Source organism: Muntiacus reevesi, chromosome 6 (assembly GCF_963930625.1).
Source record: "Muntiacus reevesi chromosome 6, mMunRee1.1, whole genome shotgun sequence".
In the NCBI taxonomy this organism is placed as follows: Eukaryota; Metazoa; Chordata; class Mammalia; order Artiodactyla; family Cervidae; genus Muntiacus; species Muntiacus reevesi.
Window position 1 is genome coordinate 57,776,687 of NC_089254.1, and position 20,497 is coordinate 57,797,183.

A 20,497-nucleotide genomic window follows, 5' to 3' on the forward strand; every position below is an offset into this window, starting at 1 on the left:
TGGGTTTGGGTGGACTCTGGGAGTTGGTGAGGGACAGGGAGGCCTGGCGTGCTGTGGTTCATGGGGTCACAAAGAGTCAGACATGACTGAGCAACTGAACTGAACTGTGTGAAGTCCTTAGGGTTTTCTATTTATGGTATCATATCATCTGCATATAGTGACAATTTTATCTCTTCCTTTTCAATTTGGATACCTTTCCTTCATTTTCTTGTCTGATTGCTGCTAGGACCTCCAATACAATGTTGAAGAGAAGTGGTGAGAGTGGGCAACCTTAACTTGTTCCAGATTTTAGTGAGAAGGCTTCTAACTTTTCACTGTTGAGTATTAAATTATCTGTGGGTTTGTCATAAATGTCTTTTATTATGTTGAGATATGTTCCCTCTGTTCCTGCTTTGGTAAGAGTTTTTATCATGGATGGATGTTGAATTTTGTTAAGTGCTTTTTCTACATCTATTGAGATAGATGTGGTTTTTGACTTTTGTTAATGTGTGTAATGTGGTTGATTTTGTGTATGCTGAACCATCCTTGTGAATTGAGGATGAATCCCACTTGGTCATGGTGTGTGATCATTTCTTATATGTTGTTGGGATTTGGTTTGCTCATATTTTGTTGAGAAGTTTTGCATCTATATCCATTGAAGATACTGGCTTGTAATTTTCTTTTATGATGGTGTCTTTGTCTGGTCTTGGTTCAGGGTGATGGTGGCCTCATAGAACATCTTTGGGAATGTTCCCTCCACTTCATTCTTTTAAGAGTTTGAGAAGAACTGGTATTATTTCTTCTTTGTATGATTGGCGGACTTCACCTGTGAAGTCATCGAGTCCTGGACTTTGATTCGTAGGAAGTTTTCTCTATGATTACAGATTCTATTTCACTTCTAGTGATCCATCTCTTCAAATTATCTTTTTCTTGATTCAGTTTTGGCAGGCTGTATGTTTCTAGAAAGTTGTCCATTTCTTCTAGGTTGTCAAATTTGTTGACATGTAATTGTTCATAGTATTCTTTTATGTTTTTTTTTTTTCCTATTTCTGTAGTATCACTCAAGATTTCTCCTTTTTCATTTCTTATTTTGTTTGGGTACTCTCTCATTTCTTTTTGGTGAACCTGGCTAGAGGTTAATTTTGTCTACCCTTTTAAAAAACCAGCTTTTGTTTTTGTTGATTGTTTTCTGTTTTTAATATCTATTTTATTTCCTCCCTAATCTTTATTTTTTAAAATTTCATTTATTTTGGCTGTGCTGGGTCTTCATTGCCACTCAGGCTTTTCTCTAGTTATGGCAAGTGGGGCCTACACTGTGCGTGGGCTTCTCGCTGTGGCTTCTTTAGTTGCAGAGCACAGGCCCTGCAGACTGTGGGCTTCAGGGGTTGAGGCGTGTGGGCTCAGCAGTTGCAGCTCCCAGGTTCTGGAGCACAGGCTCAATAGTTCTGATGCATGGGCTTAGCTCCAAGGCATGTGGGATCTTCTCAGACTAGTAATTGAACTCGCATCTCCTACATTGGCAGGAAGACTCTTCACCACTGAGCCACCAGGGAGTGTGAAGAAAGTGAAAGTGTCAGTTGCTCAGTCCTGTGAAGTTGCCCTGGTTTTCCAGTGCAAGGGCTATCTGAATGATAAGGATTTTCTAGGAAGGAGGGATTATCATCATCATCATTGTTATTAAAAGCTCATTATCGCCTCCCTTTAGAATTTTGAAAGAATGTGTTAGTCACTCAGTCGTGTCAGACTCTTTGTGACCCCATGGACTGTAGCCCACCAGGCTCCTCTGTCCATGAGATTCTCCAGGCAAGAAGAATACTGGAGTGGGTTGCCATTCCTTTCTCCAGGGGATCTTCCTGACCCAGGGGACGAACCTGGGTATCCCGCATTGCAGGCAGATTCTTTACTATCTGAGCCACCAGGGAAGCCCTCCCTAAACTTTATTATTTCCTTACTTCTGCTGAATTTAGGTTTTGTATGTTTGTCTTTTTCTTTTACGTGCCAGGTTAGGTTGTTTCCTTGAGATTTTTTCTTGTTTTTTGATGAAGGCCTGTTGTGCTTTTAAATTTTGTAAAAGTTGTTTTGATAGTGGTCCACTTCAGGGGGGCTTCTTGCATAGATTCAGTTGGAAGGAGGTTGGTCAGTAAGCTGTGCAGTGGAGGCACCTTCTGTAAAAGGCCTGCCATAGCATTATAGTCAAGGGAGAGGGACCACAGCTGAACCGGTTACACAGGAATTGTTCACTCCTCCTTCCGTATACTGAGTATACTGAGTACACAAACAAGAAACACAGTCACTCAGTCATGTCCGACTCTCTGTGACCCCATGGACTGTAGCCCACCAGGCTCCTCTGTCCAGGGCACTTTCCAGGCAAGAATACTGGAGTGGGTTGCCATTTCCTACTTCAGGGGGATCTTCCCAACCCAGGGATCAAATCCACGTCTCCAGTGTCACCTACATTTGCAGGCAGATTCTTTACCTGCTGAGTTGCAGAATATATTAAAAGTACTGAATATTCAATATACTGAAGGGAAACGGGAGAGAAATGAGGAGGACTCAAATCACTGATTATGCCTTCCTTTCCCAGTGTAAGTTCTTTAGGCCCCAGACCAGGCCCTGCCTAGGGGAGGTGAAAGATCTTTAATTAGATATATGATTTATGTTTTAAATTGGTTAAATTAACTTGAACCTTTTTTCTTTTAATACTTGAATGTTATTGGAAGTTAAAGAAATGGTGGGATGTATTTGAAGATAGGAAAGGAATATTCTGAATGGCAAATTGAAAGTGATGATTGGGGAATTCCCTGATGCTTGTTTGAATCTCCCACCAAATAATATTGGGAGAAGTAGTTTTCTGATTGACTTAAATGATACTAATGGAGAAGAGAGATTTGACATGAAATTTATTGCCCCTTAAATGTATTAACCATGTGAAGGTGTGTGAAAGTTTGATTCTCAAAGTGGTATAGATATTGATTCTCTGAGCTCTAGGGGGAAAGGATGAACGTTTTTTTTTCCTGTTTTAAAAAATAAAAACTTGTGGCGTGGTGTGGATCAGAGGGTACCAAAATTCAGTTATGAACTTGGAATAAATCCTGGGTGTCTAAAATATAGCATAATGATTATAGGTAATAATATTATATTTTATACTTGAAATTTGTTAAGATCTTAGATGCTCCCACTGCATATGTGAGGTGATGGATTTGTAAATTAATTTGATTGTAGTATTCATTCCACAGTGTATGTGTTTGTGTGTATATATATATATATATATATAGTCATCTCATTATATACCTTAAACACATCATTGTGCAATTTTTATTTGTCACTCATACCTCAGGGAAGCTAGAAGAAATGATTTTTTCCTTGCATATTGTAAACAATTCAAAAAACTCCTGTAAAGTGCAAATAAGTATCAGTGTAGCACATTACCCTTTCCCAAAGATGAACATCATATCAAGTAGCATTTGGATGTATCCTTCCAGGCTTGTTTGTGCCTTTTAAAATTGTTTATTGCCTTTTCTTTTTTCCCAAAGTTATCATACTTGTAAAATCTCTGTGGCCTATAGGAGGTTGCATAATGAAGCAGAAATTGTTGTCACACAAAAATACTCACTGATGAAGTAACCGCTGAACACTGACTGCTGACTTGTCTCTTAAAACTTGAATTTATTCACCTGTCCAACCACTGTCTATGTTGGAGTCTAATGCAAATGGATTGAGAAGCCAGTGAAGGATATTAGAAATCTGTGTGATCACTGACAAAAGTGTCTAGGTTGGACCAGTTGAAAACTCATGAAAAAAAAAAATTAGAGATGACAACAGGATGGGCACTTCAGTGAAGAATGATTGAATATGACATATTAAGCTAAGCTTTTGGGACCATCTGTGTAGCTCCCATGTAGGGTTGGTACCATGCTGGTGCATGTAAGTCATGCAGCGAAAGAAATGATGTGCTGTTGTATGTCATTTTGATAGAAAAATTACATCCCTTCTCCAAAAAAGCTCCCACTAATTTTATTCTTTCTTTGATGTATGTAATAGTTGATAGGAATAAGGTTTCCCCAGTGTTCTTAAACTGCCAATGTAATTTTTTAATCTTATATTTGTTAGGGTACTTTTTCAGGATAAATTTTCAGTCAAATCTTTGTTCCCTATTATGAATATAAATGCATACTTACTATGAATGTGAATTCTTAGTAGCCTTCTATTCAGTACCATTTGTTGGTTATAACTAGGATCACCAGTATTTAAGTTTTTCTAAATTCTCTAGACTGGTTTATATCTGCTATAATAGTAACCAGATAATAACATTTTCCTACTGAGTAAGCATATGCTAGAAAAGCTAGGTTTTCCTAAATTAAGTAGATACTTTTTAAAACTTATAAGCACAAGTTATAATAAAAAATTTCTTTAGCTTTTTTTAGGTCTAAATGTAAGTCCAAAATAGAAGTACCACTTCTTTCTCTTATGGAATAAGGCAAAATTTCTCACTTTCTTCTAACTCTGGTATATTGACGATTAGTGACCTTTAGACCACTGTATGCAAATACCTTAGCTAATCTGCTCAAATGGGTTTTTAATTGTGTGCTAATTTGTTCTTTTAATTATCCTGGTTATCAGATAAGTAAATTAGCCTCTGGGTTATTTGCTGTGTTCCCATTCTCTGAGACCCTTCTAGCTTTCTACTGTGCTCATGAATCACCTGGGGAATGTTGTTAAAACACAGATTCTGATTCAGTATGCATGCATCTTGGAGGCAGGCAAAATTCTGAAGTTGAAACCAGTTTCCAGGACAATTCCAATGCTTCTGGCTTTTGGACCAGGGTTTTACCAGGTGGCACAGTGGTAAAGAATTCTGCCTGCTAGTGCAGGAGAAGTGGGTTCAATCCCTGGGTCTGGAAGATCCCCTGGAGTAGGAAATGGCAAGCCACTCTAATGTTCTTGCCTAGAAAATTCCAGGGACAGATGAGTTTGGCGGGCTTCAGTCCATGGGTTGCAAAGAGTCTGACACTCCTGAGCAGGCATGCTATAATATGAAATGCAAGGCTTTTCATAATAACAACTCTGGGAACAGAAGCCAGGCAGACCTGTTGAAGCCATTTCTTGTTATGATAACTTGATGATTCATGCCTAGTTTATTAGTAATATGTATTTTCCAGTGGGGATATATATGTTTACTTATAACTTGTAGTGCCTGAACTTTACTGTAGTTTTTGTGTTAAGCCTGTCATCTACAGTGGTAGTATTTATAAAGAATGATGATATACTGGTGATGATTACAGTGATGATGTAATAATTGACATGTATTGACTACTTGTATCTGCCACTGTGCTTTACAGAGGTTGGTAGTTTTTCTCAATAGAACCATGAAGTAGACATTATTGTAGTTATCCTCATTTACTAATGAGGAGGCTTAGGAATAAGTAACTTGCTCAGGGTCACATAGCCAGAAGGTGGCAGAGCCAGGATGTCAGCTCAGGTAGTGTGACTCTAGAGGCTGTGCTTTTCATCTCTTTACTAGTCTGATGACAGCTAGAAATTGTAGACTTAATATAACAGATACCTGAATTTTCTAGCTTCTGTCACCATCCATATAAGATACATATGTGAATTTTCTAGATGTTTTTTCCAGAAGATCTTTCAATAGCATTTTCCATTCTTATGTTTACCTTTTTGGTGGCTTTCCCGTAGATGCTGATCATCTGTGATTTTTTACCAGTTTTCTTAGTTTTAGTCTTTCTTTCTGTATATTTCTGTTTAGAGAAAAAGATCTCAACATTCATATTCTATTCATGTGAAAATTTATGAAGAATGAAAAGTAGATAGTACCCTGCCCTGAATGAAAGATAAAAAGTATTTTTAGTAATGCTGAGACTGTGTTTTCTGCCAAAGGAAAACATCAAGTTCTATAGGATCATCACAGAAGAATGGTTGATTCTTTTGTGTGTTCTTAAAAATTGGAAATACTTTTTTTCTTTATCCAAGTGGTAATTATATACTAGTGATTAGTCTGGAGACATACCTTCTGAGTTCTGCAAAACCACCAGATGGTCTTAGAGAAGCCAAGAGAAACGGAGAACTCAGCCTGTTAGATGTTGACAGTTGTGCAGTGCTTGAGCCCCTTTATCCCATGCTAAGAGGTATGTACATAAGTGTTTTGTAAAAGCGTGTGAAAATGAGTGAAAACTCTTTAGGATTACAAAAATGTGTTACCTTAGCTACAATTTAATTTGTAAATCAGTAAACACAGAACAGGTCATGACAAGCATATAGCTCATTACTCACATCAGAGTAATCGGAGACAGTTTACTTTCTTTCTTTCTTTCTTTTACAGTCCATCAATATTATGGAACTGACTTTACAAAAGTATGGAAGTTATGAAAAATTTGAACAGGCCACCGGTGGTAGCCTGCTATCTAAAACGCGAATCTGGAGTCATGTTAGGAAGTACATGGTGAAAGAAGGCTGCATGGGTGAGGTATGAAATCATGAGTGAATATGATGAATTGACTGAACATTGTAACTTTCAGTGAGTGCTACGTGGTTTTTCTTTTTTTTTTTTCTGCGGGTTTTGTTTTCCCAACATTATTTTACTCATTAAATAAGTCATCCAGATTTCTACTTAAATACAAGTTTAAGTTTTTGTTGCATTGAATTGTGTGTTCAGTTTTTTTTCTATTTTTCCTCTTATTACCATTTTTGTGTAGCTTGTGGGAGTATATGAATTGGTTTATGAAACTTATTAAGGAAGAGATTTGCCACAGTGGCTTTTCTTATTAATGGCCAGTTCCTAGTGTTCAGTCTCAAAATAATCTTTGACCTAGCAGTGACAAGGACTCTGGCTCCTGCACCTTCCTTTGCATCATTTCATCCCAGGGACTATATTTAAGAGCAGAGCAGAGGCACAATTTCAATTCTCTGTGCCTTCCTCTGCATAGCTGTCTACTTTTCTTTCAATCTAGTAAAGGTTCTTGAGTTCCCAAAAGCTCAAAATTCCAAGGGTCAAAGTGATTGATTCTGCATTTCAGCTTCTTGGTTTCTTGGTATAAACAAAAGAAAAAGGTGTTAATTTATGGGTCTGTTATTGTCTGTGAAAACTTTCTCCCCCTGCCTTCTATGTTTCGTCTTTGTGTGTGTGTGTGTATTTTAACTTGTGCTTCTTAGATTGTAGTTCATCTCACTGAGGACCTGCTTTCCCGAGCTTCCATGACAGTAGTAAATGGATGTCCGACGCTGACCATCAATGTTTCCACTGCACGGGAGCACTGGCTGGAAGGAATGCTGAGGCATGAAATAGGTAGGTGACCACCCTTCTCCATTTATTCAGTGGTAATAACAAATTACCTCAAGCACCTGTTGTTTTATAAATTTTTTTTCTTAGTAATATTTGGTGAAAAGTGATGAAATGGTTAGGTGTCACTTGAACTGAAAGTGAAAATATTAGTGTCTCATTTCAAATTAAATCTTTTAGGGTATTATGTAAATGGAGAGTCATTTAACTCCTCTGGATTTCAGTTCAGGCTTCCCTGGTGGCTTAGACGGTGACGCATCTGCCAGTTCACCCACCTTCAACTGAGGGAATGGAATTAAGTGACCTCTGAGATTCTTTCAAATATCAAGTCTATAATTCTTCTGTTAGAAAGAAAATAAATTGCCTTAAGAGAAGGTGAGGGTGGGATGTTTCGAAAGAACAGCATGTATATTATCTGTGGTGAAACAGATCACCAGCCCAGGTGGGAGGTATGAGTCAAGTGCTCGGGCCTGGTGGGCTGGGAAGACCCAGAGGAATCGGGTGGAGAGGGAGGTGGGATGGGGGGACCAGGATGGGGAATTTGTGTAACTCTATGGCTGATTCATATCAATGTATGACAAAACCCACTGAAAAATAAAAAATTAAAAAAATTAAAAAAAAAAAGTTATACCTCTTCTAATGAGAAATACAGTCCTTCTGAAGGCAGTGTACTCAGTCAAACCCAAAGTCATTAGGGTCAGGCCATTTTCTGCTTTGATTTGTTAGGTACACATCAATTTGGTTTTCGAACTGTTGGTAGAATCTTTTCTTGGAGAAGAATTAGAATGAGAATGCACTTCTTGCTTTTCATGTGCCTTTTCTTCTCCATAGGCACACATTATTTTCGAGGTATTAACAACCTTCAGCAGCCATGGAACAGTTGGACTGGCCGTAAAAAACTTGAACTAAAGCCAAACAACCCCACAGAGGAAGGATTGGCAAGTATTCACAGTGTCCTGTTTAGAAAAGACCCCTTTTTATGGAGGGCTGCCCTCCTCTACTACACTGTCTATCGCGCCAGCCAGATGTCTTTTTGTGAACTATTCAGAGATATTGGAAAGTTTGTCAAGGACCCCAATACGAGATGGGATTATTGTGTACGAGCAAAGAGGGGATGGACTGATACCTCTCAACCAGGTGAGTGTGCCTTAACTGTAGATTTTGTGATTTATTGGGTAACTGTCTATTGATGTTGGTCACATCCTGCTCTTCCCATCATTGAATCCACTCACCTTTGAAAAATTAAACCTTTGTTACTTGAGGTCAGTGCTGATTTTCCCAAACCACATTTTGTTAGCATTATTTTGCTCATCTCTTAAGAAAAATTTCAAACCTACAGAAATTGGGAAATAATGATGGACTGAACACTTACAATACCCTTCCTCTGGATTCACTAGTTGTTAACGTTTTTCCATTTTTGCTTTTTAGTATTATTGAGATACATAGTTTATCCATTTTAAATATACAGTTCAGTGGTGTTTATAATGTTCATAGAGTTGTGCAGACAACACCACTGTCTAATTCCAGAACATTTCATCACCCCAAAAGAAACTTACCCCATTAGCAGGCATTCCCTATTCTCCTTCCCCATTGTTCCCAGTGATAAATAACCATTAATCTACTTTTATTAGTTTTGCCTGTTTTGGATGTTTCATGTAAGTGGAATCACATGTGATCCTTTGTGGCTGGTTTCTTTCACTTGGCGTATTTTTAAAGTTCGTTCATATTGTAGCATGTATCACCAGTCCTTTTTATTGCTGAATAGTGTTCCAGTGCATGCATATGCTGCATTTTATTTATTCTTTCACCAGTTAATGGGCATTTTGGTTGTTTCCACTTTTTGGGTATTATGAATATTTGTGTACAAGCTTATATTGCTAATTCTCCTGAGTATATACTTAGGAGTGGAATTTGGGGCTTATAGGTAGCTCTGTGCCCAACCTTTTGAGGAACTGCTGGTGTTTCCAAAGTGCTCCATTTTACTGTCCCACCACAGTGCATGAGGATTTCTATTACACCATGTCCTCCAAAACACCTACCATCTTCATGTTTTAATTACTATTATAGCCATCCTAGTGGGTAGAAAGTGGTTAACTCGTGGTTTTTCTGGTGGCTAATGATATTCAATATTTTTTCATGTGACTATCGGCTATTTGTGTGTTTTCTTTGGAGAACTATTTAGGTCATTTGCCTGGTTTTAATTGCTTTGTTTGTCTTTATTATTGAGGTAAGAGTTTTTTTTATATAGTATAGATACAAATCTCTTACCAAATAATGAAATATTTTCTCCTGTAGTATGTCTTTTCACTTTCTTGATGCTATTCACTCTTTGTTTTTAAAGTTGTTTTTTTTTTAATGTGGGCCATTTTTTAAGTCTTTATTGAATTTGTTACAATATTGCATCTGTTTTTTTATGTTTTTGGAGTTTTGGCAAGAGACACATGAGGGGTCTTAGCTACCTGCCCACGGATTGGGCCTACACTCCCTCCATTGAAAGATGAAGTCTTAACCACTGGACAAAAAGGGAAGTCCCCTCTTTGTGACTTTTTTTTTTTTTTAATGGATGGAAAACTTCTTTAAGAACAGGAAGAATTAAGATGGGTTACAGCTTCTTATCATTAGGACCTTTTAGTCACTAGAATTTTGTGCATTTTAAGCCAGATGGCTCTGACCATCCTAACCCAAGCCCTTGCTGGCATGGTTGCCCGTGACCTCTTCCTTTCGGTCCAAGGCCCCACCCCCCAGCTCTCCTGTCCTCGGGGAAAGAGAGAGCCCCGCTGGAGCTGGCCAGCGCTCCCCGGGGTCCTCAGCCGCTTCACTAAGCCTCCCGTGTCTCCCAGCTTGGCTCCATGCGAGCCGAGTCTCTCGGTCATATCTGACTCTCTGCGACCCCACGGGCCGTAGCCCACCAGGCTCCTCCGTCCCTGGGGGTCCCCAGGCAAGGATACTGGAGTGGGTTGCCATTTCCTCCTCCAGGTCTTTGTGACTTTTTTAAAAATTATTTATTCATTGGTTTGTTTTGGCTACACCGGCTCATCCTTGTGGCTTTTCTCTAGTTGCAGCGAGTGAGGGCCCCTCGCTAGGTGTGGTGTGTGGGCTTCTCACTGGGGTGGCCTCTCGTTGTGGCACACGGCTCTAGGCACACGGGCTTCATAGTTGTGGCTCGTGGGCATAGTTGCTCCGTGGCATGTGGGATCGCCCCTGGACCAAGGATCGAATCCATGTTCTCTGCATTGGCAGGAAAATTCTTAACCACTGAACCACCAGAGAAGTCCTCTCCATAAATTTTTAAAAGCAGATTGTACACTTGACATTTCATTCCTTAAGAACTTACGCATGCATCTCCTGAGACTAAAAAACATTCTCTTCTACTTAAAACAGTATCCTTATCACACTTAAGAAAGTGAGTTTTAATTCAGCAGTATCAACTCTTCCATATACCGTATTTAAATATTCCCAACTCTTCCAAAAATGTCTTTACAGGTGTTGAAAAAAATCTCGATCTAGTCACTGTTCACGCATTACTTTTGGTAGCAATGTCTCTTTAACCACTTTTAATAGGGAGACATCTTGGACACTTTGCTTTTTGTTTCTTGTCATACTAATGTTTTTGTTTTTTTCTAATTTATTTTTTAAGATTTATTTTATATTGGAGTATACAGAGGAGCCTGGTGGGCTACAGTGCATTAGGGTCACAAAGTGCTGGATGTGACTGAATACCTGAGCACATACACGCACACAGTTGATGAACAGAGTTGTGTTAGTTGAACGTGTACAGTGAAGTTGTTCAGTTACACATATACATATATCTATTCTTTTCCAAGTGCATCACCCATTTAGGTTACTGCAGAATTTTACCACAGTTCCCTTTTCTATACAGCAGGTCCTTACTGGTTATCTGTTTCAAATATAGCAGTATGGACATGTTAATCCCAAACAACCAGTTTATCCTTGCCCTCTACCTTTCTCCTTTGGTGACCATAAGTTTGTATTCTACATCTGTGATTGTTTAATGTTTTGCAAACAGATGCAAACTTGATTTGTATCATTTTTTTGATGTACTATATAAGCGATATCAGATCTTTGTCTTTCTCTGTCTTCACTAAGGATGATAATCTCCTGATCTATCCATATTGCTGCAATTGGCTTCTTTTTAATGGCTGAGTGATATATACCATTGTATACATGTACATCTGCTTTATTCATTCCTCTGTCAGTAGACATATTGGTTTCTTCCATTATTATAAATAGCACTGCAGTGAACATTGGGGTACACGTATACTTTACCCATAGTTTCACCAGATATATGCCCCGGAGTGGCATTGCTGGATCATATGGTAGCTCTAGTTTTCATTTTTTTTGAGGCATTTCCATAATGTCCTCCATAATTTACTTTTTGCTGTCAGTTTACTTTTCTCAACATCCTCTTCAGTGTTTATTGTTTATAGATTTTTGTAGTTCAGTTCAGCTCTTTTATTTTTTATATACAGGAAATCGCTCTAGATCCCCTGTCTAGTAGATTTTTTATCATGACCATTTGCGTTGGTGTGAGGTGATACCTGATATAGTTTTGATTTGCATTTCTCTGATGATTAGCAGTGTAGAGAATCTCTCCACGTGCCTTGTGGCCATCTGTGTGTTTTCTTTGGGGAAACGTCTGTTAAGGTCTTCTGCCCATTCTTAGATTGTGTTGTTTGTTTTGTTTGATATTGAACTGCGTGAACTCTTTGTATATTTTCAAGATCAGTCTTTGCAAATATTTTCTCCTGTTGTGTGGGTTGTCTTCATGGTTTCCTTAGGTGTGCAAAAACCTTTGAGAATAATTAGATCTTATTTGTTTCTTTCAATTTTCATTTTAATTTGGAGTAGATTTAACAATGTTCTGTTAGTTCAGGTAGACAGTAAGTTGATTCAGTTATACATGTATATGTATCTCTTCTTTCTCAAATTCTTCTCCCATTTCAGTTTTTAGAGACTATTGAGCAGAGTTCACAGTGCTACGGAGCAGGTCCTTCTTGGCTATCTGTTGTCAGTATCATAATGTATTGTAAGTCTCTAACTCCCAATTTGTCCCTGCCTTCCATCTTTCCCCTTTGGTAATAACCCTAAGTTTGTTTTCTAAGTTTGTGAGTCTGTTTTTGTTTTGTAAATAATTTCATTTGTATCATTTTTTTTAGAGTCTGCATGTTAGCAATTTCAGGTGATATTCGTCTTTCCCTGTTCAACTGACTTCACTTAGAATCTCTAGGTCCATTCATATTGCTGCCAGTGTCATTCTTTCATTCTTTTCTATGGCTGAGTACTATTCCATTTGGCATGTGTATCAGATCTTCTTTACCTCTTATTCTATTGATGGAAAAATAGGTTTCTTCCATGTCAGTTACTGTAAACAGTGCTGAAAACACAATGGGTTGCCTGTATGTTCTGAATGGTGGCTTTAGGCAGATGTGCCAGGAGTGGGATTGCTGGAGCATGTGGTATTTCTATTTTTAGTTCTTCAGGAACCTGCATAGTGTTCTCTGTACTGGCTGTACCAGTTTACATGCCCAGCAATAGTTAGGATTCAGTTTTTTCCATACCCACTCCAGCTTTTATTGTTCATAGATGTTTTGATGATAGTGGTTGTGACTGATGAGAGATGATATCTCATTGCAGTTTTGATTTGCATTCCTCTGATAATTAGTGATGTTGAGCATCTTCACATGCCTCTTAGTTCTGCATGTGTTCTCTGGAGAAATGTCTGTTTAGGTCTTCTGCCTGTTATTTGAATGCATTGTTTGCTTTTATTGATCCTGAGCTGCATGAACTCTTTGTATATTTTAAAGATTAATCTCTTTTTGGTTGATCCTTTAGAAATCTTTTCTCCCATTGTATAGGTGATCTTTCCTTTTGTTTTGGTTTCTTCAGGAGTGCAGAAAGTTTCATTTTATTTAGGTCCTATTTGTTTCTTTTAATTTTTATTTGAAGTATGGTTGATAAACAATGTTGTTAGTTCCAGATATGAAGCAAAATGGTTCCTTTATACATATGCATGTATCCATAGTTTCTCAGGTTTTCTCCCCCAGATTATTAGAGAATATCGACACAATTGCTGTGCTATACAGGAGGTCCATCTTTGTTATCTGTTTTCAATAATGTAGGTTATATATGTCAATCCCAAACTCCTAATTTATCCTTGCCCTCCACCTTTACAATTCAGTAACCATATGTGGGTTTTCTAACTCTGTGAATCTCTTTCTACTTCAGTGAATTATGTCATCTCTATCAATCTTAGATTCTGCATGTAAGCAACTTGAGATGATAGTTCTTTCTCTGCTTCACTTAGTATGACAATCTTCACGTCCACTCAAGTTGGTGCCAAATGGTATTATTTCAATGCCTGAATAATTTCAATCCTTTTCAATGCCTGAATAAGATTCCTTTGGAAATATGTACAACATCTTCCTTATACCTTCTCCGTCAGTGGATATTTAGGTTACTTCCATGTAGTGCATGGATAATAAAGAGTTGGACACGACTTAGGAACTAAACAACAACGAAAACTTAACATTTGTCATTGTAAAGAGCACTATGATCAACACTTGGCTACCATTATCATTTTAGACCAGGGTTTCTGCCAGATATTTGCCAAGGAGTGAGATTGATGATGGATCGTAGGGTACCTCTATTTTTAGTAGTCAAGTAACCTCCATTTGTTTCTGCAGAGTGGCTGCTTCAGGATTCCGTTGCTTTTAACAGGGTAGGAGGGTTCCTTTTTCTCAGTGTCCCTCTCCAGCTCTTATTCTTTGAAGACTCTATGGTGGTGGCCATTCTGAGTACTGCCAGGGGATATATCTAGTTGTCCTTTTGACCTACAATTCTCCAATAGCAACCCAAATAGAGCATATTATCTTCTGCCAATTTTGTGTTTAAACCTGCGGGATGAACATATACCTCTTGAAATTGAGTACGTAAGTCTGCTTTCTTATAGATTACATTTCTCAACTACCCCAGCACTTGGGTTGAGGGCAGGTAATCTTTCACCAGCTCCCAGTCTTTCTGAATATGACGTGCCCTTTTGTGCCTTTTTAAAGGTGTAGTTATAAAAAACAGCCACATGGCGGCAGGCTTCATTGATGCCCAAGTCTGTGACTCAAGAAACTAGAGCCTTCTGAAACTTCCTTTCCCTGGGTCATAAGTGAGAGTAGAGATCCCCTGGAGAAGGGCACTGTAACCCGCTCCAGTATGCTTGCCTGGAGAATCCCAAGGACAGAGGAGCTTAGCGGGCTAGAGTCCATAAGGTCGCAAGGACTCGGACGCTGCTGAGGCCACACAGAACCCAACGGAATGAGGATGCGGCGTGACACCACACAGCCCAGGCGTCCTGTGCCTGCCTTCCCTTTAACTTCCCCTTCAGCCGTAGCACGTCCAAACCGCTCCAGGAGCTCTGCACGCGACGCTGTGGTGCACACCTGGGTGACTCTAAGGAAGGAGGCTAGAGGTAGAGAAGCCACCTCCAGGAGACGTGGGACAAGGGGACTTTTCAAAGCTTTTCCAGTCCACAGAGTCTACCTTGCTTTGCGGCACTAGGCACCTTTGGCTGTGGGATGTGCCTGCTGGGTCTGGAGATTGTGCTCCCGTCCAAAGGGAACAGGCACTGCACGTCCAGGGCAAGCTCACTTGCTGGCACAGCCTTCCCAGATCCTTCAGCCCTCTGCCAGCCCTGGCTTGGGACAGAGGCCTGCTCTCACCGTGTGGATGCGAGTCTACCGGGATGCCGTGGAAGAGGGCAGGCATTGTCTTTTTAATCTTAAGTTTTTGTTGATACCGTAGTATAAATGATTCACAGTGTCGCATTGATTTTAACTGTGCACACACGTGGCTCAGTATCAGAAAGATAGAGATCAACTCTTCCTAGGCTTCTTTTCCCCTGGAGTTGGCAGTGTTTTTTCATCCTGTTCCCTGTGCTATACACCGGGTCCTTTTTATTGATGTGTTTCAAATGTGTAAACAGGTACCTGTTAATTCCAGTGACTTAATGGAATTCCTTGCTCCTGCACCTTCTCTTTTTGGGCATCACATGGATTTGTTTTCTTTGTGAGTCTCTTATGTACTCTCAAGCTCCTTTTTTTTGGCTAAATCTTTTCACCTCTAAGTGTTATCATAGAATATGTCTTTCTCTGATTTGTTCACACAGTATATGTTCTGCAGGTCCAGCCATATGTCCCCAAATGGAATTATTCCATTGTTTTTTCAGGAGTAGTAGTATTCCTTTGTGTGTTTGTACCTAAGCTTCTATATCCCTGCGTCTAGTGATGAACGTTTTTGTTGCTTTTCCGTCTGGGCTGTTTTAAACTGTGTGGCAGTCAAGGGTGGGGCACATGTATCTTTATGCATGGTGGTTTTGTCCCTTACCAGCCAGGAGTACAATTGCTCAATTATCAGGTGACTATATTTCTTTCCCTGAGAAGCCTCCGTCCTGTTCTGCAGATGTCTGTTAGCAGTGTCCATTCCCCGCCACATCGTAGGAGGGGCCTGTTTGTCGAGGTCCCTGTCTGGCATCAATCGTGTGTAATCATCCGGTGATGGCCATCGTGTTGACTGCCGGGGGATCCGGGTCTTTGTTCTTTAGATGTGCAGTTCTCCACTAAGGAGTGACACGTGTGTATTTTGGTGGGACAGTTTTTATGTATTAGAGGATGTGTTGAAAATTGACCTTGAAATTGGCTTCTGGGAAGTCTGCCCTGCTATGAATTCCGTCTCTCATACCTTCGCCGGGACGTCTCTGGATGGCGGGTGTGCTTGCCCATCTCACAGTCCTTGTATGCATGCATGGTGTACTCCTCAGCGCCTGTATTAACAGTGTGGTTGCGAGAAACAGCCACCAGGCGGCAGGCTTTCTTCATGCCTGAGTCTGTGACCCAGTCATTAAGAAACAGTCATGAAAGTTTGTGTTTTTTCCCCTGGGTTGTGAATGAGCGTGGAATGTGGCAGAACACACAACTCAGGGCTTGTGTTTCTTTCCTCTCCCTTCACCTACTGTCCCGAGTGAATGCCAAGTCCTCAAAGATCTCTGTGCAGGGTCGTGTTAACCATACTTGAGGCAACTCTAAGGAGGCTAGAGATAGGGAAGCCGTCAGCGGAAGAGGAGGAGGACTGGGTGACTTTTCAGAGCTCTTCCGGTCTACAGGGTCCACCTGCCTTGGTGGGCACTGGGCAGAAATAGGCTGTGGGATGTGCCTGCTGGATCTGGAGATTGTGGTCCCAATCAAAGAGGACCAGGCCCTACAGCTCCAAGCAAGGTCATTTTCTGGCACAGCCTTCGCATCTCCTTCAGCCCTCTGCCAGCCCTGCCTTCGGACACAAGCCTGTTCTGACCATGTGGATGTGTATTCACCTGGACCCCGAGGATCCCATGGAAGAGGGTAGGCTCTTTTTAAAAAATTTTAGCTTATACTGAAGTATAGTTAATTTACAGTGTCGTGTTTATCTCCCTGTGCACCCACATGGTTCAGTTTCAGGTGAAGATCTACCCTATAAAGGTTTCTTTTCCACAGATTTGTTAGAGTTTGGAGTCTGGTTCCCTGGGCCGTGCACTAGGTCCTCTTTGAGGATGTATTTCAAATGTGTAACTGGGAACCTGTTCATTCCAATAACCTAATGGAATTCCCTGCTCCTGCACCTTCTCTTTTGGGGCATCATATTTTTTTTTTTTTTTTCTCTCTGTAAGTCTCTTTTGTATGGTAAAGCTGCTCTTGATAAATCTGAATTTTCACCTCTTAAGTGTTATCATACATTATTTTTTTTTTTCATCTGGTTGTGTTCACGCAGTATAATGTTCTGCTGGTCCAGCCACGTGTCCCCCAAATGGCATTATTCTGTTTCTTTCTTGGGAGGAGTAATACTCCCTTGTGTGTGTGTACCTGAGCTTCTATATCCCAGCTGCTCGTGACGGACATTTCTGTTGCTTTTCTGTCCTGACCTGTAAACGGTGCCGCGGTCAAGGGTGGGGCGCGCGGGTCTTCACGCACCGCGCTTTTGTCCCTTTCCCAACCGGGAGTGCAGCTGCTCCATTATCAGGTGACTCTGTATTTCTTTCCCTAAGAAGCCTCCGTCCTGTTCTGCAGATGTCTGTTAGCAGTGTCCATTCCCCGCCACATCGTAGGAGGGGCCTGTTTGTTAGGGTCCCTTCCCCGCGTCAATCGTGTGTAGTCATCCGGTGATGGCCATCGTGTTGACTGCCAGGGGATCCGGGTCTTTGTTCTTTAGATGTGCAGTTCTCCACTAAGGAGTGACACGTGTGTATTTTGGTGGGACAGTTTTTATGTATAAGAGGGTGTGATGAAAACTGACCTTGAAATTGGCTTCTGGGAAGTCTGCCCTCCTATGAATTCCGTCTCTCATACCTTCGCCAGGACGTCTCTGGATGGCGGGTGTGCTTGCCCATCTCACAGTCCTTGCATGCATGTGTGGTGTACTCCTCAGCGCCTGTATTAACGGTGTAGTTACGAGAAACAGCCACCAGGCGGCAGGCTTTCTTCATGCCTGAGTCACCGCATCCACAGTCATTCTGCAAGTTTGTTTCCGCCCTGGATTGTGAATGAGCGTGGAATGTGGTCAAATTCACAGCCCGGGGCTTGTGTGTGTTTCCTTCCTCTCCCTTCCCCTTTTGGCCCAGGGGAAAGCCAAGCCCTCGAAGGTCTCAGTGCAGGGTGGTGTGTCCATACTTTGGGCATCTCTAATGAAGAAGGCTAGAGATAGGGAAGCCATCAGCAGAGGAGGCGGCCAGGTGCCTCTCAGAGCTCATCTGGCCCACAGAGTCCACTTCTCATGGCAGGCATAGCCGACAGTGGGCTGTGGGATGTGCCCACTGGATCTGGAGATGGTGGTCTCATCTCAGGAGGATCAGGCACTGCAGCTCCAAGCAAGGTCATTTTCTGGCACAGCCTTCGCATCTCCTTCAGCCCTCTGCCAGCCCTGGCACACAGGCCTGGTCTGACCTTGGGGACGTGTAATCACTAGACTGCAAGGAACCCCTGGACGAGGGTAGGCCTTTTAAGTTTTAGTTGATACTGAAGTATAGCTTATTTACAGTGGTGGTTTATTTTACTGTGCACCCACATGGTTCAGTTTCAGATAGATAGAGATCTACTCTTTTTAGGCTTCTTTCCCCATAGTTGTTAAGATTTTGGGTCTAGTTTTCTGTGCTATACACTGCTTTACTCACTCAGTCTTCCCCAACTCTTTGTGACCCCATGGATTGTAGCCCGCCAGGCTCCTCTATCCATGGGATTCTCCAGGCAAAAATACTGGAGTGGGTTGCCATGTCCTCCTCCAGGGGATCTTCCTGAACCAGGCATCGAACCCAGGTCTCCTGCATTTCAGGTGGATTCTTTACCGTCTGAGCCACCAGGAAAGCCTGTGCTATACACTAGGTCCTTTTTGATGATCTATTCAAATGTATAAATGGGTCCCTGTTAAATCCTAATGACCTAATGAAATTCCCTGCTCATGTACCTTCTCTCGGGGGCACTATATGGTTTTTTCTCTGTGAGTCTCTTCTGTGAATCTCTCAAAATGTTTTTTTTTTTTTTTTTGCTAAAGTTTAGTTTCCACCTCTAAGTGTTATCATAGAACATGTGTCTTTCTCTGATTTTGGTCATGCAGTATAATGTTCTGCAGGTCCAGTCGTGTGGTCTTATTCCATTTCTTGTTCATGAGAAGTATACGCTTGTGTGCTTGTATCTAAGCTTCTATATGCCTGCCTCTTTTGCTGGACAGTTTTGTGGCTTTCCTGGCTGCTGTAAGCCGTGCGGCAGTCAAGGGTGGGCTGCGTGCGCCTTTAAGCTTTGCGAGGCACGGGGTTTGGTCCCTGTCCTGGCCAGGAGTGCTGCCTACCAGGTGACTCTCTTTCCCTGAGATAACCTCCATCCTGTTCTGCAGTGTCTGTTACCAGTTTCCTTTCCTTGCCACTCCAAGGATGCCCCTTTCTGGCATTTATCCTGTGCAGATATTTGGTGATGTCCATTCTGCTACTGCTAGGGGGACACACCTTGTCGTTTCAATTTGCAGTTCTCCACCAAGGAGCGTGTCGTCTGCATTTTCTGGAACACGTTGTTGTATATAAGAAGGTGTGATGAAAATTGACCTCTTGATACTGGCTTCTGGGAAATCTCCCCTGTTCTGTATTCCATTCCTCATACCTACTCTGGGACACAGGTATCCTTTAACTCCTAAGTGCTTGTGAATATAGTCGATTTACATTTCACTGTGCATCTACTTGTTTGTTTATATTCAGATCTAAGTTTACTCCTTTTTGGTTTTTTCTAATTTAATGTGTGACTAGTAGTATGCAGAATTGTTTATTTAGTTCCTAGAATTTCTGAGCTTTGTCAGATTGCTGAGCCAGCAATGTGGGTGGGTTCCTGACACAGTTGGGTATGATGTTGGAGCTGAAACTCCCAGTGGGTTCACTGGTCTTTGACACAGTTGGGAGTTGGTCTGTTGTGTGTCCTGACATTTTTGTGGGCTCGCTGGTAAGTGGGACCTGATCTGCAAAGCTGGCTAAGATGCCCAAAGTGTCTCAAGCTGCTGTTGTCCTGCTGGTGGCTGAGGTCCAGCAGGTGTTAGGACTAGTCTCACCTGCTGCTGGCTGGGCTGAGTCTTGGTATAGGAAAATGCCACTGTCCTAGGGCTTGTATATGTCTGCCTGTGGCTGGGATTTATTTCTACCTGGCTTGTTGCTTGGTCCGAGATGACCCAGCATTGGTGCCTTCAGGCTGGTGAGTGGGGTGGGCCAGACCTGGTCACAAGGCTATAAGCTGCAGGGAGGATTGCAAACCCGTGCTTCACAGCACCAGTTCTGAGATGGTAGAACCAACTCCCAAAGTGGCCGTACCAGTGTCTGGGTCCCTAGGCTGCCCTCTGCTTTTCTGGGAGATTTTTTAGGATTGACAGTAGTTCTGACCAGGCTCCTTTCAAATTACTGCTCCTTCTCTAGCTCTCAGAGCATGTGAAATTTTGTGGGCACCTTTTCATTTAAGAGTGGAGTCTGTCTTTTCCACAGTGTCTGGATCTCTCCAGAGTAAGTCCCTCTGACCTTCAAAGCCAAACTTTCTGGGGCCTTGTCTTCCCCACACAGGACGCCGGGGCTGGGGAGGGTGATATCTGGCTTATTCTCCTGCTCCTTATAAAGGGTCTCTATACCTGCCATCAGTCTTCCATTCTTAGGTCTCCCACCTGTACTGC

At 41.4% G+C, this 20,497-nt stretch overlaps 1 protein-coding gene across 3 annotated transcripts in view; it reads left to right on the forward strand.

The window, feature by feature from the left end:
• MATCAP2 (microtubule associated tyrosine carboxypeptidase 2) overlaps positions 1-20,497 on the forward strand; it is a 72,211-nt gene that overhangs the window by 46,345 nt on the left and 5,369 nt on the right. For all 3 annotated transcript variants that reach the window (XM_065939736.1, XM_065939735.1, XM_065939737.1), the window contains 3 exons: positions 6,314-6,457; positions 7,144-7,276; positions 8,102-8,407. In XM_065939736.1, the coding sequence (XP_065795808.1) occupies positions 6,314-6,457; positions 7,144-7,276; positions 8,102-8,407 (583 nt within the window). The remainder of the gene's footprint in view (positions 1-6,313; positions 6,458-7,143; positions 7,277-8,101; positions 8,408-20,497) is intronic.